The 25,646-nt window shown below is 41.4% G+C and overlaps 1 protein-coding gene and 1 pseudogene across 1 annotated transcript; one reads left to right on the forward strand and one right to left on the reverse strand.

Annotated features, from left to right (window-relative positions):
• Positions 1-340: 340 nt before the first annotated feature.
• LOC117545085 (putative protein MSS51 homolog, mitochondrial) lies at positions 341-24,992 on the reverse strand. Its single transcript, XM_034214765.1, has 7 exons — positions 24,855-24,992; positions 21,958-22,135; positions 20,337-20,486; positions 5,712-5,836; positions 4,818-5,381; positions 2,187-2,280; positions 341-1,716 (listed from the first exon to the last, which is right to left on the reverse strand). Exons 2-7 carry the CDS (start codon positions 22,113-22,115, stop codon positions 1,509-1,511), a joined length of 1,299 nt encoding a protein of 432 aa, XP_034070656.1. The 5' UTR covers positions 22,116-22,135; positions 24,855-24,992; the 3' UTR covers positions 341-1,508.
• LOC117544965 lies at positions 13,550-17,495 on the forward strand (annotated as a pseudogene).
• Positions 24,993-25,646: the final 654 nt, after the last annotated feature.

The following is a 25,646-nucleotide window of genomic DNA, read 5'->3' on the forward strand; positions in this document are numbered from 1 at the left end:
TCATCTGATTTTGAAGCTAATGAAAATACATCAGACTTTCCATAACATAGCTGCACATTTTTATAAAAATGTTCATATAAAAAACGATCTATATAAATATGTGTGTGTATGTGTATATGTGTGTGTGTGTGTGTGTGTGTGTGTGTGTGTGTGTGTGTGTGTGTGTGTGTGTGTGTGTGTGTGTGTGTGTGTGTGTGTGTGTGTGTGTGTACGTGTACAACCTTTTGCCCCCAGTAAAATATACTATACTCTTGTGCTTCCACTTTCATCCTTTAGAGGGCAGTGTCATACTTCAAAACATGTCCCTCTACTTGAAGCAAAACAAGAAACACATGCAGACTGTAGTCAAATGGGATGTTTAATTGTTTTACAATTTAGCAATATTGGTTCATTTCACTTCATCTAAAATGCAGCAGAGCAATTATGATTTAATGTTCTAAAGCAGGATTGTGATTCAAAGATTTCTCCAATGTGATTTATTATATCCTGCTAAAAGATTAAAGCAAAATAAATGTGGATGAACCAACAAGGAAAGAGGGTACGGAAACCGCTTTATAAAACATTTACACAAAATAGTTTTGTAGTCAAAGGGGTATTTTTAAAGCTGCTGCAGAGGCTAAATCCTGTGATTGGAACATGCCTTGCAATATAGTGCAATCACTTATAACGTGCCTGCAATAGGTAAAGTATATGAGACTGTGTCAGACAATAAGGTGATGTCTTATCTTGGGGTGATTTCAAAGTTTGTAGCTCATGCTGTTTTTTAAACTCCATTGAATTGTATTGTGTTACTGATATTAACGCTGAATAAAACAGAAAAAAACTCTAAAATAAATGCTGTTTGGCTTCTTTAGCTCTTTTTTTTATTGTAAAGCAACAGGGAAAAGGCACGATTGCTTATAGAGAGTCTCCAGGATGGACTCACCATTCAGAGTCGAGCAACAACTACAAAGAGAATCCAAATAAGAAAAATAAACACATTTAGGCACTGTGAAAGTGTATAATTTATTTAGAGGTAATCTTAGATCATGTGTTACATCAGCATGTATTTGATTTGAGTTCATACAGCTATTGTGAGATTTGGGAATACATAGCGACAGAGGAAATTACAGAAAACGTTCAAATGATGAAATAACTCATTTTGGTCTCATTACATATGTACACCCATGACCCTTTATATCCAACTTTGATGCGACCTCGGGGCATGAGGAGAAAAAACCTCTGCACCCTGCTGCGGCCCTCAGGTGCCATACATAATGAGCTTTGAGAGATTTCTGTAATCTGTCTTATTAATTAATTATTTACGTGTGTTTAGTGCAGTGAGGGTGCATTATTTCCCCCACTTTCATTCTCTCTTTTCCATACACAGCACCCATATTTGCCATTTGTCAGCACAGCTGAGCAACGTCCATCTGTAAAAGGTAGCCGGTACCCCCAATGACCTGATAAAGTCCCCAAATCCTATTTTGAAAACAACATCTTACAGGGTTTACAAGTTTTGGTATCCCTTAATTGTCTACCCCAGACTCCTCTAAATCTTCTTGAGGCAGCAGTCCCTGGAAACGGATGTAGTGAGAGTTGCAGTGCACCGGGGTTTTGTTTGGGGTGGACTGAACCTGCTCTGGTTTCTGTGAGGCGAAGGGGTTAGGTCCACTGTCTTTGATATGCACCTCCAACTCCAACAGGATCTGCAGCGAGCGCTCAAGCTCTTTGTCGCTGATGATACAAAGAGATAGCAAAGGAAATAAATGAATCAAGTAAGTTGTATTGTCCTCAAGAGGGACTTATTTTAAGAAAACAGTTTGAAAGAAATTAGAGCACCAACAGCAGAGAAGGAGAACAACATCAATATCTTTGCTTTATCATCAAGTTACAGTCTACAGGGGCAGTTTGCTGAGAGTGCCTGCAGTAAAACAAATACATCTTCCCTTTTACTTGCCCTTTATATACATAGGAATATGCCAGCAGAGGGAAGGAGTGTGAAGTGGGGAAGGAGAGCATTGAGACTGAGAACTGTGATGAGGTCGGGAAGTGAGGAGCAGAGAGACCACATGATGGTTCTTGAGAACAGATGGCATTTAATGTGAACATAACATTTTTACTGTTCCTCAAAGGGCAATGGATGTTATTAACCCCCACTATAACACAGGAAATGTGTATGTTTATGTTACAGTACTGTGACTAACCTGTACAGAGTGAAGCAGGTGGGGACGTTAAGATCTCTGAGCAGCAGAAGGGTGGGCAGCCAGCCTTCAATCAGACCCGGATTAGCGTGGAAACCTGTGTAAAAAACACACGTGGAAAAATAACATCACATGACGTTAAAAAATATAAGACTTTTTAAATGTATTCAATGACTTTAGCTACTTTGCTAATTCAGGTTCTTAATATATAAATACAACATTATAAATCAACTAATTTATCAAATACATTATGATGTTTTATTCTATGTTTTTAGCAGTATATAAAGTAGTTCAATTACAGTCACTTCACCGGACATATCAATTGGTCAATAAAGTAAATGACTCTGTAAATGAGGCATTTTTCGTAAGTATATTGATTGTAAGTACTGTGAGTTGTAACGGAGTATTTTAACACTTACTACTTTTACTCAAGTAAAGAATCTGAGTACTTTTTCCACAACTGATAGGATCGTATCAATTGTTCAGGGCCTTTAATTTAGAATATGCCACTCCTGCAACATACATAAGGCCGTTGAATGACAATAACACTTAAAAACATCAAACAACGTCTGACCTCACCGGGAAAGTCGTTGCAGTGACAGGTCTCTCTCTTGTTAGCTCGAATAAACGTCTTTCTGGACGTGTCGCTGACAGTCGGCCTCATCATCAGTCAGTGTGACAAAGTTAATCATGCTCCAAAACAAGCCGACCTTGTGTAACTTTCAGCAGGACCTCGGAAAGCATGTCATAACTTAACTTGGCACAACCCTAGCTGAACATTTGGGACATTCTTGCACAGTGACAATCCAGTGCAGCATCCATGCCGGGTTAGGTTTCATAATCCCTCGGCATATTAACTGACAGATGTCACTCTCTCCCGGCTCTGGTTTGTATCAGTAGTATGTTTTCTTTCCTGAGCATCAGGGCTGTGACGCCCTTCAAACAGATGAATGAGGTGCAAGCCACCATGGCAGCAAATACTGTAAATCCATCCGGCTTTAGTGTGTCCTTGAGTGAGACAAAACCAGGCAGCAAACAGATATTTCCCAGCGCTGATCAATTAAGACTCACATTGTTCAGTTGAATGAAGTTTTCCTGGATGAAAATTCAATCCAGGAAAATATGCCTGTTATGAATTTATAAAGCTTCAGCTGTTCAGCACATTTCTGCTGTGTATACTGGTTGTGTGTGTGTTAAGGGGCCGAGAGCAATGACACAGAGAAAGAGCATTGTAAGGCCTGTGATACTGGCACACAGATGGTATCATGTTATCCTCCGACTGCCACATCTTTCCGTGGAACTCAAACTGCAGAAAGAGAGGATTTTGATTTGAATTATGCATGTCATGATACGAACATCCCCGAGGTTACACTCCTCATCATGATAAAACATTTAACAGAGAGTAAGCGTTTAGGCTCTTAGACCTTCGGGAGATAAGGTGACAAAGAGACGGAGCAGTCTGACTGTTAATGACTGCAATAATTGCCTGGCCATATGGTGGATAAAGTTGCTCTTAATGGAAATACTTTGTTTCCTTAAAAAAACACACTTTAGAAGTATGACAATGCAGTTTATTATGTGGATACAAACAGCCATCAGGAGATGTTTTTAGATGTCTATCTTTGTAAGGATGATATTACTTAGACACCTTCTATCTCCTTTGTGAGAGCTGACATCACCCTCCCTGGCTTTTTTCTCAATGTCTGTTTTTTCACCACTCTCTCCTTCTCATTCTCTTTGTGACTTCCACACACACACACACACACACACACACCTTCCTTTTCATTCCTTTAGTCACGCACGCTGCCTGCTCCCCTATCATTTAAACAGTGTCATAATGCAGTGCTCTGCCAGCGTCGTGCTATGAAATGCAGCCAGGCACTCAGGAGGTTTCCTCGCAGGATGACTGATTCCTGTATATTTAGCTCCAGTGGAGCCGGCGCTGATAACCGTGCTCGGGTTCTGGGTGCAGTTGGGTCGTGGATTTACTGCTACTTTGCAGGTTAAAGGGTCAGAGAACAGCTTCAGAGCAAAAGCTTAGGAGGTGTAGGGTTATAGTGACATATTAATGAGGTTTTGTGTGAGAGTGGACGCTGGATGTTTCTCATCTTTAGACTGTTATAAAGTGGTGAAAACCTACATGGACCGGTAATGGTGGGATTGTTGACACGACTTGGCCTTGCAGTGTTCATCAGAGTGAATCAGAAGGGGTGGGTGGATCTTTCAAAAAGGGCAGCTTACCCACATTATGCTGAGTCCAGCAATCAGAAGCCAAACCCTTTCCCGGCTGCTCCTATTAATCACACAAATCCCCAATAAAAGCCCGGTGCTAATGAATAGGCTAGATTTAGTGTGTTACGCATCCCCTGCTTGCTCTGTTCTCCGAAAGAGATAATTGTCAAATGAGCATAAAGGGAGACAAGTCACTGGTTCTCCAAGACAGCTGACCACTTAAGCTGAGCACTTTCTATTTATAGCCGCGGGCAATCATTGTGTTCTTTACCGGTTGATTTATAAGTATTACGAGGTGAAAGTCTCCTTTTAACCAGACCCGTCTCAACAATTTAGTGGCTGGACAATCGCATCAATTACTTCTTTGTTTGTTCATGCTGGCAGGATGTTGGATGTACATACCAGGATGAAATCCAACCACCAGGTCTGGCTTGGTTGCTTCCTCTTTCTCTATCATATCCTCCCAGAACTGGTGGTAGAGGCCCTTGAAGGCGCTGATGTAGACACTCTGACTGGGGCCAAACGCCCTGAGAGGAGGCCTCGCGATGGGCCCGTCCACCAACTCTGGTCCCACCATGACTATCTCTATGCCCTGGTGTCCGGGGAACATGTTGTTCAGCTCGTCGTAGTCCGTCAGTCTGGCTCCCATGGTCTCATTGTGAGATACTCCTGCTATGTGAATAGTTAGAGGTTTAGCGTAAGGGTCAAGGCCAAATTGTTGCACAGCCATCCCAACTGAGAGAACTCGAGAGAGGAACTCGCTCTGAATCCGCCATAAAGACTGATGCAGGTCGGAGTCATCCGGCCTCGGTCTGCTGGCGTTCTGCCAAAGCTTTTCCATGTTGGTACCAGACAAGATGGCGTCCAGACGTGGCGTGAGGTCCCCCTGCATGGGAAGCCAGTCGTCCCAGTTCTTCACCTCGGCAGCTGACTTGGACCACTTCTCCGTGGGGAATGGGAGGTCTCCTGTTAGGGTGGCAGTACATTTATGATTGATTGAGTCACACAAAAAGACTTAGATTAGAGCCGATTCTGTCTAGCAAGTTTACATGGTGTCCGAAAAGCAATCAGAGAGATTCAAAGGCTGAGAGACTTTAATTAAAATGTCTGAAATCGCACCAGTATTGCACTGTGATGACTCTCTGTCAGTTTTTGTTTCTGAGGCGTTTAATTTCTACAGCTTGACTTTTTAATATGCCATCTCATTAATGATGATGAATGATTTTTGTGTTTTTGTGAACTCAAACAGCTATCAAAGTGTTTCAATTTAAACAGCAATGCCTTTTAAGTTCTTACCAGTGAACATCATCCACTCCACTAGTCTGTCAATGGCCACCAGGCGCAGCTTCTTGCAGACCTTTTTATGCTGAGGCCAGTCCTTTCGCTGACACTCTTTGGTGCAGTAGTACACATTCAAGCACCTGTGAGAGAAAGATAGGGGGGAAAGCAGTGCAGAGAATTAAACATATATAAATAGGAGGCATAGAAGTTGAACAAATTACACAATTCCGGAGCTCTTGACAATGTTGTAGACCATCCACTTAACTATTTGCACTTCAACATTTTTGTTGGAAATTTGGGTCCATCATTGTTCAGAATGAAACTTGGGGAAGAAATGGCCATGACATATGCTACAGATATTCAAGTTCCAAAAATGTATAAACTCTTAAACTTTGAGGATACTCCGACCTTGCCCTCTACTTTTGTTCATGACCAACTACTTGGAAAACTAATAGCCTCCCCATTATCCTCAGGTGTTTATGTCTATGTTTATTTCAGATCCCCATTAGCTTTTGCTCTTGACAAAAGCTACTCTTCCTGGGGTCCGACACTTAAAACAATACAACAATAATACAACAACATCCTGACATCATTAACAACATCACCAATATCATCAACAATCTCCAACATCATCAACAATATCATCCACTTTCAATATCAATCTCAGACAAGGATGAGTGCACAAGACACCCACCAGTAGCTACAAAGCATGAGATACAATTCAATTAGGGTTCACAGCTCACAAGGGTACATGGTCATTAGTAGATGGCCAATCTCTTTCTGAAAGAGGCTCTGGACTCTATTTCAGCGAGGTAGTTTGGCAATGAGTTCCATTCCTTTATAGCTCTATAAGTCACAGAAGATTTCAGAAGATTTGTCCTGGGTTTAGGTGCCAGTAGATGGCCCGATGTAGCTTGTCTTGTCTTATGGTCATGCTCGTCTCTTGTGTAAACTATTTGATCATAAAAATACAATGTTTTTTTGCTGAATTGGATTTTTTTTTTTTAAAGTGATAACACGAGATTGCAGACGTTTCTCAACCGGAAGCCATGATAGGTTTCTGGGTGATTCTCTAAATCGGGTGCCCTTTGTGTCCCCCAAGCTTACTTCAAATATTTTAAATGAAAGGAAACTACAAAATGTATTTTTTAAAGCACTGAATTAAAGGAACAGGGTGTTTTGCATTACAATGTAAAACTAAATATATATATTTTGTTTTTGTTTTATAATAATTAGTTGTCTTTGTAGTAGACAATACACATTTTTGCATGTCCGCACTGAGCATCATCACATATTCATTGAATATTAAACAAATAACAATTGCCAATTATACCAACATTTTGATGCTAATATAATCATAATGCGTGTATACTTTAACTGAGAAAAAAAAATCTGAAAAAATACATGAATTATCTATGACATTTCACTATTGACATGGAGAAATGAATCCAAATGAAACGTTGGACTGAACTACAACTACGCCTTTAAATCTCTACGGACTGTTTTTCAGTGGGATGGCAAGTTCCTATCTTTAAACATTTATTAGTTTTTTCTCAGAACAGATTTGATTTTCTGAAGTTAATTTAACTTTGCCGACCATGTAAGGTCATTATTAAAAGGTACAATCAATTTGTTTAGGGTTGACTAAAATAATGAAAAACATTCATTTGGATAATTTACTGACAGAATAAGAAACTCAATGATGACTCACCTGTTCCTTTTTTATAAAGTGAAACAGTTGAAACGATAGATTTTAGTAAACTTAAAAACAACCTTCTCCAAAAGCTATCAAGGAATATACCGAATACTTGTTTTAGAACTTTATTACATATTTTTATATAAATAGTTTGAATGATCCATAATTGACAGAAGCTTGTGTTTACACTGACCTGTTACTCATATATTAATGTATTTGTAACTTCAGTAAACCACTACCTCACTAATTTCTTTCATTCATCACGGTTCAGTAAACTAAGTGATACATGAACCAGTTTAATCATTATAATAACGTAGGATTGCAACTCTTTGAAACTGTAGGTGGCTCTTAAAAGAGCTGTTGTGTTTGGGTGTGCTGGTCTCAGGTCAGTCTAAGCCCTCTCTCCGCGGATGCGGCGGGCCAGCTGGATGTCCTTGGGCATGATGGTGACCCTCTTTGCTTGGTTCATCTTACTGGGGGGCAGCTACATGGATGTCGGTGCAGTCCACAATCATTGTGCAGTTGAAGGCAGAATGAATGAAGGCAGAATTAATTTATTATTGACTCAGAATGAAGCACAACTTCATGCCATACAATACATTGACTTTATTTGTAATTGTGTAAAGAAATATGAGCATTGATTAGCAAGCAGGACCTGCAGGAACAGAGAATGGTGATGGATGGAGCTGGGAAGAGAGAAGAATAAAGAAAACAGATCAACTTTATTATCGGATATTAAAAATTCAATTTCAAAACAAGTTGCCACTCCTACAGTTTTCTAGTATGTAAAGATGATTTCACATGATCTATGCAAAATATCACACTCAATACATGTGTGTCTCTGGGGGGTGCATTGTGCCTTTGATGTATATAAATAATAAACCATAACCAAATACTATTACGTACAGTGGAAATCAGGTTGCCAGAGCAGGTTAGTCCAGTGTGCATGTTCCTCAGGGTCTCAGCAGTTACAGGTGAGGTAAAGAAAATAAAAGAGAAAAAGGTCAGTAACAACACTTTAAAGTAACAACACTTTGAATAATTATCTCTTTTAATAATTTTCTCTACTACTGTCTTTCCAACAAACAGATTGACTCACCCTCACTATCTTCACAATTCTTTCACACACACATACGGGTATTGGGCCGAGCGCGACACCGTACTATCCGCCGTTTTAAGCGAGGTGCAAGCAGCCGTACACCGTCTAGGTGTTGCTAAGCTTCCTGTACTGAATATCATAGTCTATTGCCTTAATCAATATCTAGTCAACTCTAAAATACCACATATATGCAATGGCATGATAATATTATTGTGACAAGTGGGGTATTCACCTGGTGTTTCCAGAAATTAGACGTAGATGCAGCCAAAATCGACGAAGGCCACTGTCGTTTTTCCATACATCTGCAGGCAGTCTGTAAGGGCAATCCGACAACCCACACAGCTCTAGTTTACGCTGGTAACGACCTAAAGCACACCCCTCAAGTCCAGAGATGTAATCCGAAGACATGCAGCGATTTCTTCGGTCGTTAATTCAGAAAAAAAAACCTAGTGCGCTCTGCCTGGCTACGTTAGCTAGCTGTTTATATTTGCACTTCCAGGATATTTGCACCTCCAGGAAAATGGCGTATTTATATATATATATATGGCGCGTGTTGCATTGTGGGTAGCTGTGACGTCACTGTGTGTGAAAGAATCTGAGTCAGCTGAGCCGTATCAGGCCGTGCAACACTACACTACGTTGCACGTACAAATGATGAATTACAGCAAACATGTGCAATATATCCATTATTACAGCTCCGTGGGATGGCAGTAAGGCGATATGGGTCCGTTGTTATTGTGCATCCATGGGTAAAGATAAACGCATGTAGTGCTGAACACGTAACATGAATGTGCCGGGCGGCGCGGTCCCGTGGGTTAGATGTGCGTTGATAATGCCGAGAGAAATAACTCTCAGAATAACGTTATTAGCACATTTTTACAACTTGAGGAACGAATGTTTTTAATAAGGGCTATACAAGTGTTCATACTGGGTTGTTTATTTAGTTTTTAAAAAAGTATCCAACGAATTACAGACCACTCTTTCCCAATGTAAGTCAATGGGAAAAAGTGTTTCCGGGCCCAGCAACCTAAAGGAAGTGTAGTACCGCCGTTTGGCCAGCACGAATATTCTCATCAGACTCCGGCGCACATCCTGGGGCGCGCCTGGCTCTAAGGCTGCGGGAGTCTTTGTCCCGCGAGATTTCAACGTCTCTTGTTGGCGAGCCTCCAGAGCAAGTCGGACAAAATGACTAACCATCATGCAACGCACTAGCTAGTTGATCACAACTGCGCAGGTCTCGCTTGTCTCAAACAAGCCTATTATTTGTTTAGGCTCGTCACGGAGGAGCAGGACACACAGCCTGCCTAAAACGAACGTAGCTACACATTCTAAAAATAGCTCGATGATGATTATGATGATGATGATGATGATGAGCAAGTACAATTGGTTAATATCGTCTGTTAGCTGAGTTTCTTCCCGTGAAATGACTGCGGTCAAGCCAGCCTCCACTCGGGAAACCCTAGTCAAGCCAGCCCGCACGTGATATTGCGGTGCGCGAATATCCTATGCATTACGGTAGTCCTGGAAACACTGCCTCTGTGTTTAGATGAGAATAAAACAAAAACTGTCCAGTATCAAAGACTAATTTCACTTCAGGGTGATAGCAGGACACCCCATCTAGTCACTTAGAAAAAATCAGGACATTCTGATGTACAGTTTCAAAATAGAAGACCTTTGAAGTCTCATATGAGCTATCATCCCTGTTTTTAGATGAGAATAAAACAAAAACCCTGGAGTGAGATGAGTCTTTGATACTGGACAATTTTTGTTTTATTCTCATCTAAAAACAGGGATGATAGCTCATACAATAGAGATTGTTTTATTCTCATCTAAACACAGAGTTTCCGCGATTCTACCGTAATGCATAGGATATTCGCGCACCGCAATATCACTTGCGGGATGGCTTGACTAGGTTTTCCCGAGTGGAGGCTGGCTTGACCGCAGTGTGAAGTGGGAGTGCATCATTAATACGTTTTTTAATGTTAAGAAGCCCTAAGACGCTGTTTTTTGCAAGAGGTTGCGTCCCGCGGGGGCAACCGGGGCTTAACAGGCTAAAGTGACAACAATAGCAACGCCTAAAATGGCGGTAGAGGAGAGTGGAGCAGTGGCTAATGTGTGCTAACAGGGAATGAAGCAGTTGCTAAATGTGTCAACCGTTAACGAACATGCTGCTTTTGCTTTTACACAAGTTTTCTTCAAATACATTTATTTTACCGGAATTAATTCCACGGCATGCCTACATGACGGGCTAACTTTCTTAGCTTTAACGTTAGCTCTTCTTACTTTATAGCCTTACCACGATTTTTACTTAAACGCGGTAAAAGTCGGTGTTCATCCGACTAAAGAGGATGACTCATTACAAAAAATAACGATAGCTAACCCTAAATGATTTGTGCTAACTTCCCAACTCTGTAGCGCACAATATTGTTTGTTAAAACCATAGACTGTATTTATAAAAGGTTCAAACTTACCTTCTCATGTCCTTAACAATTGTAATGTTCTTCTAATGTTGTGCTTGATAGACTCCTTGGAATTGAGCAGTTCTGCAAGATTGTTAACCTTAGACCAGGGGTGCCCACACTTTTTTGGCTGGTGAGCTACTTTTGAAATGACCAGCTCACCGAGGTCTACCAACCAAAAATAAAATCCCAAATTGCAAGGGTTGCTGAATAACACGTTTTATTTATACACAACTAGGCTGAAACAAACGACTAATTTGATAATCGATTAATCTATCGATTAATGAAACGATTCATCGACTATTCGGACTATTATGCCTTGCACAATTTCTCAAACGCTCTTATTTAGCCATCAACTTTTAGATTTAGCTTGAGGTTGTTTTAGGCATGTGGAAACTAACAATAAAGATGAATACTTGATACAAAAATACATATATTATTAAATTAACTAAACAAATTGTGAACAAAATTAACATTGCTTTTTATTAATTAAATCAATAATATTTCACATCAAAGGAAACAACAATGTTTTAACAAATCGTATTAAATAATCTGATGACAGAACTGTAAACAGAATAGCTGAAACTTTAACAAAATAAAGAGTAACTCTGTTACCTCTAATCATTAACCCATGTTTGTATACTTGTGTTAACTCCGTGTGTTGCTGCTAGCATACATAACACCTGACGTGGAAAAGTTACTCGTGGATGGGGCTACAGAGCTACTAGAAAGACAGTCCAACCCGGTGCATTTCTCCGTCTGAATGTGGTGCACTTTTGCTAAATGTTTAGACAAATTGCTCGTGTTACCGCCCTCACATGCTAAACACTATTGACAAGGAGCATTGTCCACCTCAAGACGGGTAACATTTAACCACACCTTGCCCTTGGAGCGCTTCTCTCCGCCATCCCCGCCGTGTGTTGCTACACAGTCTATGGTTGCTACATGTAGCAGCCGCGTGTGTGTAAACTGCCCCGCCCCCTCGCACACACAGACGGGGGAGAGAGATCTCGTCTCGATTGGAAAGATCGAAAATACACCGACCATAGACGCATTTGTTTGTCTTTTTGCATGTTAGAAACGAGTTGGCGACACTAAGACTGCGAGATAATGTTTGTGTAGCAATAATACATGACCTTTCTCAACTCGCTACTCGGAGGGAAGTCGCTGTCATATGCCTTGTGAACACTCCGATAATGCCTCTTCACGTTACCTTTCTTTGGCAGAGCGACGCTTGCTTTACAAATAACTAAGGCAAATAACCTTTGAATATGACATCACAACAACATATTCTTCCTCCCATTCTGGATGGAAGTGGTATGTTTTTAGCTTTTTGCTCGGTCCCGCACTCATTTTGTTGTTTGTCTCTTTAACTTAATTTGAGTTTTCCCGGCACTTGCACTTGACTGATTTTGTATCGCTTTGCATTCTGGGTTAACAGACTGGAAAGCGATAGGTTGCTTTTTCTGTCAATCAAGTAAACTCCTGAATTAAGTGGCAGGGAGGCCAAGGGAGGAGGGATCAAAACCTGTTTTGTCTATTTTAACGGAACTGGATTTATTTTTGTTTGAATGACTCGCGATCTACCAGCATTGCCCCCGCGGTCGACCGGTCGACCTCTGCCTTAGAATTGAGCAGTTCTGCAAGATTGTTAACCTAGTTGTTAACCTTAGACTCTCGACAATGCTTTCTTCCCGCTTCGTTTCATGACCCATGACGTCTCTGTGGCAAACTGCGCATGTGTAGTCACCGAAGCCTTCCGAGTTCTCTCGAGTTTCTCCGAGTGGTGTCCACGTGTGTGTTCAAAGAGAGCTGCTCACTCATACTTTAGTAACGGTTAAACCGGGTTAAACGCTTCAAGCGGATGATAACTTCTCTCACAAGAAAGTCGTTTTAACTTTGTTGTATTGAGTTAAGTTAACAAATAATGTAGATATCAGTTGATGTCACTATTTTGTTTTAAGTAAGGGTAACAATTACAATTTACAGTGCATGGAAACACCAGTTTATCTTTCAAACCTGACCCACGTGAAGACGTCCATGGTCCGTGTACTTTCATCAACCGGCACGAGTTATTGAAACTACTTTCACACATCAACGGTAGAAACACAGCGTTTCTGCAGCTATGTGATGTTTACGGGAGCTATTGTTTGGCTGGCAGAGGGAGATTTATTTTACTCTTTAAAACTTATTTTGATATTTAATGAAAATACAGTTTGTTGTTCTGCGTGTTGGATACTGGGACTTAAATGTATGACCTGCTTTCTCTGCACAAGACTGACTATTGCCTTCATTTATATTTGCGATATATGGCTTTACCTCATTTTAAAGCTGCATTTATTTAAAAAAGGCCAAAACTAAAGCACAACAAGATATTTCTCTATTATTTGTCAGATGTGCAAGTGTCTAACTGGATGGACTCCATCTGTCTTTGAGCTTTGTGGTAGTGATTGTTTTGACAAATGAATGGTCTCAAGGTTAACATTTAGAAAAAACACAAAATGTTTATTTTAATTTATGTAGTTGGCTAATAAGTATATGGTAATCTCTGTTATTGCAGATGGCTGAACTTCAGGTTGTCGATAACACAAGCAGCAGAATGACTTCATCAGCAGAGGTAAGTTACTTTAACTTTTAAAAGTGAAAATCCTGGTTAAATAATTATTCATATTTGAGTGAAAACAATGACATTCTGTTTAAAGTTTAGCAGTCTAGAGCAGAGTCCTGCACGGGTCTGATTTTCAAGACCCGCTCCCGCCCCGCACCCGCGACGTGCAATACCGAACCCGCCCCGCTACCCGCACATATTGCCAATTAGTTCCGCAACCCGACCCGACCCGTCGGCACAAGATCCGCAACCCGACCCGAACCCGCATAGCCTATGAGCAGTGAAAACGTGCAATTATTAACACACGCAGTTTCATATTTGTCTCCGAAAGCGTGGGATGTTGGTTATTTCCTCCATCTAGGATGACACAAAAAGCCTCCCAGACGTTGGATTTCGCTCTTGAGGAAGTGTTATTGAAAATGCTGTATTCTCCGCTAGAGAGCTTCACCTCAGCCATTTCGAATGTGGCGCGCACAGCAGCAGATTGATGCGCTGCAGAGGTTATGATTATGCGCGGTCCCGCGGGGGAGAGGTCTGAGGATTTTAAACATTAAACTAATTTATTATTATTTTAATATATTTATTATGCAATACCCGCGACCCGACCCGCATCATCTTTGTTTTACCCAGAACCGAACCCGGAAAAAAGCGTTTGAAAAAATACCACCCGCGAATCACCTTTTTTGCGGGTCACCCGATGCAGGACTCTAGACTCTAGAGTCCTGTTGATTTAAGTTTTCAGAATTGTTTACTTGTTTATTTGAGTCTAAACAATGACGAATTAAAAAAGCATTCGTTATACTGAGTGAATCATATTGGTTGCTAGGAAACATCTGGCAAAATCAATCAAAAATGTAAACAGGAAGTCACCTGTAGCAAATAGTGAGTGCTAAAGCTACAGTAGCATACACAAGGAGTTAACATCTGATCAATCACATTTACTCAGAGGTGGGAGAAGTACTCAGATATTGTACTTGAGTAAAAGTACAAGTACTCAGATCTTGTACTTGAGTAAAAGTAGAAGTACTCTGATCTTGTACTTGAGTAAAAGTAGAAGTACTAAGGTCTTGTACTTGAGTAAAAGTAGAAGTACTCAGATCTTGTACATGAGTGAAAGTAGAAGTACTCAGATCTTGTACTTGAGTGAAAGTAGAAGTACTCAGATCTTGTACTTGAGTGAAAGTAGAAGTACTCAGATATTGTACTTGAGTAGAAGTACCAGAGTGTAGGAACACTCTTACAGTAAAAGTCCTGCATTCAAAATATTCCTCAAGTAAAAGTAGAAAAGTATTCTCATCAAAATATAGTTAAAGTAGCGACAGTAAAAGTAGTCATTGTGCAGATTGGTCTATTTCAGAATAATATATATGATTTGTTTTATAATGATTGATCATTAAAGTGTTATCAAAGCTGGTAAAGGTGCAGCTAGTTTGAATGACTTTGTATACTGCAGGGTAGCTTGTGAATTTACTCCAGGTGGAACTAAAGTCTGATTTAACACTTGATTATATTTCACATCATTCATCCAGATCTGTAGAGTAACTAAAGGTATTAAATACATGTAGTGGAGTACAGGTACACCATTTACCTCTGAACTGTAGTTGAGTAGAAGTACAAAGTACATGTAACATGGAAATACTCAAGTAAAGTACAAGTACCTCAAAATTGTACTTAAGTACAGTACCTGAGTAAATGTACTTCCTACCTCTGAATTTACTGATATAATGTGATCATTTAATGTTCATTATTTTCAAATTCACAGTGTAGATATTTGAATAGCTAGTGATACCTGGATACTATAACTAATTTATAAAACAATGAAACGAGTTTGTGCGCTTCAACCCTTTTAGTTTTTTGTATTTAGCTATACATAACTCTAACCTTATAACAGATAAAGTATGCAATATTCCATCATAATATTGGTTGGAAAAAACACATTTTGATTTTGCATGTTTTGAATAATATTTAAAAAATGTGTCTGTGAGAGCCAACCCCTTTGTATTTATTTTAAAAATAACAACGAATCAATCTGAATCAAACAACCAATCAGTGCCTCTTTGTGCAGAAGTTGTATCAAGTTAATGGGTATTTATACTTCTTCCTTTATTCAGCGGTATTTTAGGCCACAACGAGTCAGAATGCATTCTCTGGTTTCATTAAAAACCTTACTTTACTTCTGTCACGTCCATTTTTAAATTGCATCAAGACATTTATATGTGTCCTAATACACTTGTGTCACTTTCTCTGTTGATATGTTTTTTTGTTTTATAGGAAGATACCTGCAAAAACCCAGATAGACTTTATGATGAGGGGGAGAAGAGTATCATCGGAGAACAGCTGGATCAACATCAGTCTACAGCCACAATAGGAAAACCACACACCTGTGACCAGTGTGAGAAGAGTTTCTGGAGTTCAGGGATATTGAAGCGCCACAAACGTACCCACAGTGGAGAGAAGCCTTTCACCTGTGATCGGTGTAGGAAGAGCTTTAGCCGGTCAGACAAATTGAAGATTCACCTGCGAACCCACACTGGAGAAAAACCCTACTCCTGTGACCTCTGTGAGAAGAGCTTTAACCAGTCAGGGCGATTTGAAGATGCACCTGCGAACCCACACTGGAGAGAAGCCTTTCACCTGTGACCAGTGTGGGAAGAGCTTTAGCCAGTCAGGCAAATTGAAGATTCACCTGCGAACCCACACTGGAGAAAAACCCTACTCCTGTGACCTCTGTGAGAAGAGCTTTAACCAGTCAGGCGATTTGAAGATACACCTGCGAACCCACACTGGAGAGAAGCCTTTCACCTGTGACCAGTGTGGGAAGAGCTTTAGCCAGTCAGGCAAATTGAAGATTCACCTGCGAACCCACACTGGAGAAAAACCCTACTCCTGTGACCAGTGTGAGAAGAGCTTTAACAAGTCAGGCAATTTGAAGGTCCACCTGCGAACCCACACTAGAGAGAAGCCATTCACCTGTGACCAGTGTGGGAAGAGCTTTAGCCAGTCAGGCAAATTGAAGATTCACCTGCGAATCCACACTGGAGAAAAACCCTACTCCTGTGACCAGTGTGAGAAGAGCTTTAACAAGTCAGGCAATTTGAAGGTCCACCTGCGAACCCACACTGGAGAGAAGCCTTTCACCTGTGACCAGTGTGAGAAGGGCTTTAGCCAGTCAGGCAAATTGAAGATTCACCTGCGAACCCACACTGGAGAAAAACCCTACTCCTGTGACCAGTGTGAGAAGAGCTTTAACCAGTCAGGCAATTTGAAGATTCACCAGATAATCCATACTGGAAAGAAGCCTTTCACCTGTGACCAGTGTGTGAAAGGTTATACCAGGTTAAGGTATTTGACGATTCACAAGCGAACCCACACTGGAGAAAAACCTTTCACCTGTGACCAGTGTGAGAAGAGCTTTAGCCAATCAAGCTATTTGAAGGACCACCAGCGAACCCACACTGGAGAGAAGCCTTTCACCTGTGACCAGTGTGGGAAGAGCTTTAGCCGGTCAGACAAATTGAAGATTCACCTGCGAACCCACACTGGAGAAAAACCCTACTCCTGTGACCAGTGTGGGAAGAGCTTTAACAAGTCAGGCGATTTGAAGATTCACAAGCGAACCCACACTGGAGAGAAGCCTTTCACCTGTGACCAGTGTGAGAAAGGTTATACCAGGTCAAGCTATTTGACGATTCACAAGCGAACCCACACTGGAGAGAAGCCTTTCACCTGTGACCAGTGTGGGAAGAGTTTCAGGGACTCATTCTCATTGAAGCGCCACCAGATACACCACTCCTTTGACCAGTGGAACAAAGAGTTCAGGGACTCACATAGTGTGAAGCTCCACCAGCCTACCCACACTGAAGAAAAACCTGACGTCTGTGCTCACTGTGAGAAGAGTTTCAGAGAACCAGACCACATGGGAGAAAACCTTCACTAGTGCACTGAGACTGTTCAGAAAGAGTGAGGTGGACTGTTTGACACAACTCGCTGTTAAAAGATGTTGTGTGGATTTAGAAAGTTGTTCAAATGTTCTCAATAATATTCAAATGCATGCACTTAAGTTGTCAACTTGTATTTTTTTCCACAGCAAAAACACACACAAAGCTCCCTAAAGAACAAGGCACCACAGTAATAATGTTATAAATATGTGGTAATTTAACAACAACCTAAAGCCTACTGATTTCTAAAAGTGTGCATATAGCCTTTTTAGTGTCATATAAGCTAGACAGAGCGTGACTTTGAACCATAAACTATTACCGTTGCTGACTGTACTCATTCAGGCCATTTTACCATTAGAAAGAGGTTCTACAGGGGTCTATCCTTTGTCCATTCATGTTTACATTAGATGTTACATAACTTTTTCCAGTAGCCACACTTTCTCCTTCGACCCCTTCTCTGTTGGGGAGGTTTGTAAGGCTCTAAAGGGCCTAGAGCCCAATAAATCAGCAGGCCCAGATGATCTACCCCCTTATTTCTTACGTCTAGCTGCAGATATTATAGCCGAATCAGTGTGTCATGTTTTTAATCTTTCTATAACAAACAATGTCATTCCAGATGTTTGGAAAACTGCAAATGTTCTCCCCTTATTGAAAGGTGGTGATCCCATGGTGATGAATAATTATAGACCAATTTCAAAGCTCTCTATTTTAGCTAAAGTACTTGAAAGGCTGGTGAATGATCAAATCAAAGAATATTTAAGCTTGAACAACATTCTATCTCCTCACATTGACAGACTGCACAGTGCTTTACCTGTCCGGTAGAGAGTAGGACATGAACGCTGCCACGCCAAAACATTTGCGTCACCACGCCAGGCTACAGCCACCACAGGAGAAGCGGAAATGGGAGAGACCCTGTTTGGCACCTCAGTTTAAATAGCCAGTGTGCACAATTGGTGCACTGGAACCAGGGCCGTATCCAGGATTTCCTAAATACCGAGGTCCAAACATGCTAGGGGGGTTCAGGGATATTCCCTATGCATTCTCTTTATTGCTAAAATATTTTGCATCCTACATCCTTCATTCATCCAACCCTTGTTTACGTTAGGCATTCAGTTGCATTCTCCTGACAATGAAGATTAATTCTGTCCCATTTAAGACGACAGCTGGCAAAAACAGCCACCGTAGGTAGAGGCAGGATTTTTTTCGGAGTAGACGACCTCTTTGCGCGGATGTGGGCTTTTGTGTTGTCACACAATTTAAGTGGCGAGGTAATGTGTTGGATTAGAGGTCTGACAGCCAGCGCCAGTTGGTGCTTTGGGGAGACTATATTACATTACCTCGCAATCATTTGCAGACTCCTCGGCACACACATTTACATAAAATCATTAATCAGCCTATGTGTTCTGTCAGGGCACACTTCGGGCGTAGCCTACTAATCCTCCAAAGCATGCTTACAAAGTGAGACAAAACAAGGTGAGAAAACACAGGTGCCCTTGAAAGGTAAAGTAAAACACACTTCCCCAGGGATGCCTCAGCTTTTAAAGTTAATGAATAGATAAATGTGGAGCAGAGTGTGAAAAATAAAATGGAAAGTTACAAGCAGCCACTGTTGGACTTTTTGTGGTAATTCTCAGATGTCAACGGACTTGAGGGTTTTACTTGTCAGCAGTTCTATTTTTTTATCAGCAGCTTCTGGTTACTTTTTCTGAGAGAGGCACAGGCAGCTGGGAATTTCAAGGGAACACACACGCAAGATGTTCTCTGTGTGTGTGTGTGTGTGTGTGTGTGTGTGTGTGTGTGAGAATCAGAGCGAGAGGGATAGAAGGAGAGCGATAGAGCCGGAAGACAAAATTAGGCACAAAAACACGAGGCGGCATAATCTAATCCACTCCTTCTTCTCAATACAGACCTTCAAATAGATGGGGGCAAAGGGTAAAAATAAATCCCAAATTCAAGGATTTGCTGCAAAAAACACAATCAAGGAGGTAAAAAGTGTTTGACCTCAACATTTCAAACATAGGCAAAGATCACACAAAACTGCCCCATGAAAAGTATTTAACTTCCACCCTGCTTCATGATGTTGTGACATTATGAAGTGCATTAAGCTGCTCTTAATAAGCTGCAGATGAAACGTAATCAGGGGGCTTTGCTATATTTGGCCAACGTCCACCTCTGTAGAGCTGGGTGGTCCTAAATTCTGCCTTTGAAACAAACACCAACTTGTAACAACCTTTGGACAACAAAGTGAAAACAACGTCCTGACCCAGCACATATGGAGCTGACGTGAGAATGGTGAAGCCTTTTAGTGCCATAAAATATGCAGACTGTCAACAATGTCACTCCCACCCTCATCCACCTACACTGGTTGCCGGTCAAGTCCCGCATATCCTACAAAATCCTCCTCCTTACCTACAAATCCCTCCATGCCCTTGCCCCCCAGTACCTATCGGACATCCTTCACCCACATGCCCCACCCCGGAACCTGCGGTCCTCAGACTCTGGCCTGCTTACCACCCCCCGCACCAAACTGCGAACCTACGGGGACAGAGCCTTCAGTGTGGCAGCCCCCACCCTCTGGAACGCTCTCCCTGCGGAGATACGCAACATCCCCACACTTGAAGCCTTCAAAAGGGCCCTCAAGTCCCATCTGTTTGCCAAGGCTTTCGGCCCCTAAATCGATCTGTTGTTCTGTTTATCTGTCTTTTGTTTTGTTATGTTTGTCTTTGCACTATTACTTGTGAAGCGACCTTGGGTCCCCTGAAAGGCGCTATAGAAATCGAAGCTATTATTATTATTATTATTAATGTTAGTCAGTGTTAATGCGACTGAATAGCACTCACTTCACGCAGCGTTTCAGGGTCCGACCCTCGCAGAGATTTTCTGGCAGTGTGTTGCAGCTGGTGCAGAACTCGAAGGTCTCCTCCATCTTCTTGAACATCTCCTTGTAGTTGCGGAACGAGATTGTCTTCGCCTTTCCCTCAACGGTGGCCCTAGAATCAGACAATTATTCAGGGTGGTATTTGAGTGAGATATAGGCATAGAGGCAGTGCATGTTTTAAAGGTCCCCTATTATACAGTTTTTCATCAATATATTATAGGTCACAGATATATAAAGAACATGTCTCTGAAGTGCCATAAACTCCTCTGTTTCAGCGCAGTTTCAAAAGTGCTGATTCTCTGTCTGTTACTTTAGATGAAAATAAGGAGCCCCTCCCCACGCCCCTCTGAGAGAGATTTGGTTAAAAAGATCACAATGGTGCTCTAAGAGGAGATTCAGGTGATAAGGGGGGGGGGGGGGGGGGGGTGTTACCTTGGTTGGTGATTGGCTAATGGTTACACAAGCCAAAAAATCGTTATGACATCATAAGGTGGCCAAAATCTGATCAGCTCATTTTCAGACAGGTTTTTATATAAATGGATCAGAACAAAAAGAGAGAGAATCCTTTTTCCTGAAACGTTCACAATCTCTTTACACAGAGGGGACACTTGTGTATTAAAGACATGAAAAAGTGTATTTTGCACAATACAGTTGCAAGAAAAAGTATGTGAACCCTTTGGATTCTCCACACATAGCGTTGTGTGTTCCTTCCAAACAACTCAACTTTGGTTTCATCTGTCCACAGAATATTTTGCCAGTAGTGCTGTGGAACATCCAGGTGCTCTTTTGCAAACTTCAAACGTGCAGCAATGTTTTTTCTGGACAGCAGTGGCTTCCTCCGTGGTGTCCTCCCATGAACTCCATTCTTGTTCAGTGTTTTACGTATCGTAGATTCGTCAACAGAGATGTTAGCATGTGCCAGAGATTTCTTTAAGTCTCTAGCTGACACTCTAGGATTCTTCTTCACCTCATTGAGCATTCTGCGCTGTGCTCTTGCAGTCATCTTTACAGGACGGCCACTCCTAGGGAGAGTAGCAACAGTGCTGAACTTTCTCCATGTATAGACAATTTGTCTTACCGTGGACTGATGACCATCAAGGCTTTTAGAGATACTTTTGTAACCCTTTCCAGCTTTATGCAAGTCAACAATTCTTAATCGTAGGTCTTCTGAGAGCTCTTCTGTGCGAGGCATGGTTCACATCTGGCAATGCTTCTTAAGAATAGCTCATTCAAAACTGGTGTGTATTTTTTATAGGGCAGGGCAGCTTTAACCAACACCTCCAATCTCGTCTCATTGAATGGACTCCAGGTTGGCTGACTCCTGACTCCAATTAGCTCTTGAAGAAGTCTTTAGCCTAGGGGTTCACATGGTGTGTTCAATAAAAACATGAAAACATATAATTGTTTGTGTGGTATTAGTTTAAGCAGACTGTGTTTGTCTATTATTGTGACTTAGATGAAGATCAGAACACATTTTATGACCAACTTATGCAGAAATCCAGGTAATTCCAAAGGGTTCACATACTTTTTCTTGCAACTGTAGGTGACCTTTAAGATAGTTTTAGCAGTTTTAGCAGTTTTACCTGTATTCTCCGTAGTCCTTCATGTTGAGCTTGTTGAGAATTACCTTGGAGAGGCCCGGGACGTTGGAGTCCAGAGAGTGAAAGCCGGAGAGGACAGAGAAGACGCTGTCAGTCCTCGGAGCGTCAGGGAGTGGGAGCGCTGGGATGTGTGACGCCATGTTGTCTACTTTAGTTTCCACTATAGGACAGAAAATAAACCTTTAATTAACACAGAATCCCATAAAATACTGTATTAAGCACCTTCTGCTTAGTGTTGAGTTTATTTCTGACATTTCAAGAGTGAAGAAACGCCCTCTGAAATACTTGTTTTTGCAGATTTTGTGGTTTAACTTCTCATTTTGCTGCAGTGATGTCCAGGTGTACTAACTAGTGTACATTGTGACATCACTTGAACAACCTGTCTTCCTGGAAGCAAACTCTGTATGGCTTTCAAAAAACCTCCACACTATCACAGTCTTCACTGTAACCTCACTTTATCACCTTTTGTATGATTTAATATTTTCCCATTTTGTTTCTTTCACTGTGTTTTAATGTGTCTGGATTTAGCTGCTGCATTTTTTTTTCATTCCCTTTGTGTTTTAATCATGGTTTTAATTCGTTCAGAAATCACTTTTAAACTGTGTTTAAAGGCTCAGTATAAATATAGATTATTATTATTATTACAACAATTAGAGATTGTCCTTGCTTATCAAACACGTGCAAACCCAATTTGCTCATAGTTAACAAAAATAGGCTCATTTCTGTTATGATAACTTGTGTTTTCAGTTGAATTACTATGCAGACTCTGAATGGCCCTTACATCATGGATCTGTCAACATAGCCTCCCTTTGACGTCCTTAAAGAAAATCTGATCCATTGTTTGCCAGCCTTTGTGTGCTGTGCGCTTACTGACAGACACAAAGCAGAGTCAGAAGGGTGTGAGACACCCCCCCTCCGCCTCATCAGGACACACTGACAAATGAGAAGAAGCAGGACTGGAAATGTTGACAGATACCTCATTCACACCAACGGTGTTTCAGGGCCGGTTCGGAGCTGGAGCTTGAAAAGCACCGGGTTTTCCTGTTCACACCGCAGCGGAGCAGTCTCTTAGCTCCGGAATCCGGTTCGTTTCAAGCACCAAACAATTGTCCGGCGAGAGCAAAAGCACCACATACATCACGCTTACGTCGAGGCGGGGGCAGGGGCGGGATCAACTCCTGAACAACAACAAAAAGCCCGCGTTTTATCCAGTTTGTACACAACGATGGAGAAACTTAACAAGCAGCAGTGGTCCACTGAAGAGACCAGCTACCTGCTGGGAATCTGGTCTTCCGAAGAGGTACAGAGGAAGCTGGAGCACAATCGCCCATTGTTGTTGTTGTTGTTGTTGTCGGTGTCAGCTGTGAGGGATTTCCGCGCGCTTTGGCTTTATGAAGCAGGCACGCAAACGGTTACGTCATGACGCAAACGATGACGCAATGACGCAGAACCAGTCGGACTCTGGGCGGTGTGAAAAGAGCCGGAGCTAAACCGAAGAACCAGTTCTGAACCTGAAAAGCTCTAGCACAGAGCTTGAACCGGAGTTGCGTTGGTGTGAATGAGGTAATACAGTCCTGAGCCCACAAAGGTATTCGTCCTGTGCGACCAAGTAACACAACAAAGATTTGCACTGTTATTAAAAGACTCCTGACAGGGTGTGAAATGCTCTTCTTGATAATACATCACTGCTGCCAGGAGCCACACAAGTGTCTTTGGGACTGATGATAACATTTAAAAAAGAAAAATACACCAAGTAAGCTGCTGCAGTTTGACTTATGTCAAGGATATGGACTTTTCACCAAGCAGCATGGAAACTGTGGCTATACATAAACTGACACCGTATAGATTCCTATTCGGCTGACACAGTATCTCAACATAGTGTAAAGTCTTCAGTAGACTGAAGACCTTTAAAATACACCCTCTGTCACTCGTATTCACTCCGACCAAGACCCTGATGACAGAAGCTCTTACAAAAGAAGGATCATGCACAAGATGGATGGATGCATGTTTCTTCAGACTACTACCCTTGACAAAAATCCTCCGTCCGAACAAACCCTGCTTGCATGTCACATGATTTATCATCTTGGCATGACATGTGGGAAAATAAGAGGCGAGGGAAATGTGATCATCTGATGGTGGCACTCTTGGTGGCTTAAGTAGCTCCTGCAGTCTTTCTTTAGATTTCACTGGGAGCGAACATCCAATACTTTGCATATGTGTAAGTTAGAATCAGATTTCTGTTTGGTTTAGATTAGGTGAGTTATTCTTGTTTATAAAGTCTTTAATAAACAAGGACCATGCATACAAAAAATAAAATCATTAATAATAAGAGATGATTCATGCCAGATTTAGTTATTACGCAAATATTATTCAACATACATTAAATCATTTTGTACCAATTACAAATGTCTAGAAGTGCTTCACCTGGAATTGGAAACACCCCAAACTGCCTTTAACTCCAAGCAGCTGGCAGCAATAACACTATTCTTAACTTTCACAATAAAAGCGTCACTTTATCACACTCCCTTGCACCCAGAATGCCCCTTCAGTTTCACAAAGAAACAACTTTCCCTCTACTTTTTCTGGGACTCTTGTCAATTGAATTCACAAGTGTTGCTGGGAAATGCTTTTAGCCTCATCATGTCGCAGAGTAAATTAAAAAAGGATATCTAATTAGCTCCTCCATATCTACAGAGCAGGGTTGGAAATGAACAGATTTCCCACGAGAGGTCAGATTTTTTGTTCCTTTCTTTTCTCACATATCTGCCCGTGACACTGTTAGGCTTTTAGTGTGCAAAGTGTTCCATCTTGGCAACTGCACTCTTTCTCACACTGAATGGCGTGAACACAAGGACACGATATCTGGAGAGGGATTTTACCTTCAGTTTCCAGGTGAGAAGAGAGACTTCAAGGTGAGGTTTCTTGGTAGAAGGACGTATTTGACAGCTCCTTATGCTGGATGTCAGCACCTCGTGGAGCCTTTTATTGTCTCTGCTCGGGTCAGTAATGAACTCAGCACCACACAGCCAAAGTGGGGAAAGAAGCCTGGGGTGGGGAAGTGATATTAGGGGGGGGGGGGGGGGGGGGGATGAGTCCAGCAGGGGAATTTGCCTTGGAGGAAGATGGGAACCAAAGAAGAGAGGAATAGGAAGCGGGACATTCTTAGAACAAGAAGGGTGGGGCGGGAGGAGGATTAGGAGAAGAGGTGGAGACTGGAGCGGACACATAAACAAGATACATCATAAACATCTGAAAAATAAACATGCTGGGATGAGAGGAAGAACATCACAGGGCAGGAAATGAAGAGCAATGAGGAACCAACGATAACAAACACATCAGAAAGTGGAATCAATCAAAGTGCAGTAAACAAGTGTACAAAACATTTTTGATATGTTAATACTGATTTCAAAGCAAAAAGCTCACAACACAGAGTAAATGCTATTAATGTAGAGTTAATGTGTGTACAATTTATAATAATGACACCTTTTCTTAATTGAAAAAATTTATTTGGTCCGCCGGAACCTGAGATTAAAAATTAAACATACATTGGTTGTACACATATTCTCATATTCCCCTCCCAGAAAAAGATCAATAAAATATATATCACATTCATTAGAGTTCTTTTTTTTCAGCGTTAGGTTGAATTTCTTAATTGTTTCTACTATTATACA

The sequence above is a fragment of the Gymnodraco acuticeps genome, unplaced genomic scaffold (genome assembly GCF_902827175.1).
Source record: "Gymnodraco acuticeps unplaced genomic scaffold, fGymAcu1.1, whole genome shotgun sequence".
Classification (NCBI taxonomy): Eukaryota; Metazoa; Chordata; class Actinopteri; order Perciformes; family Bathydraconidae; genus Gymnodraco; species Gymnodraco acuticeps.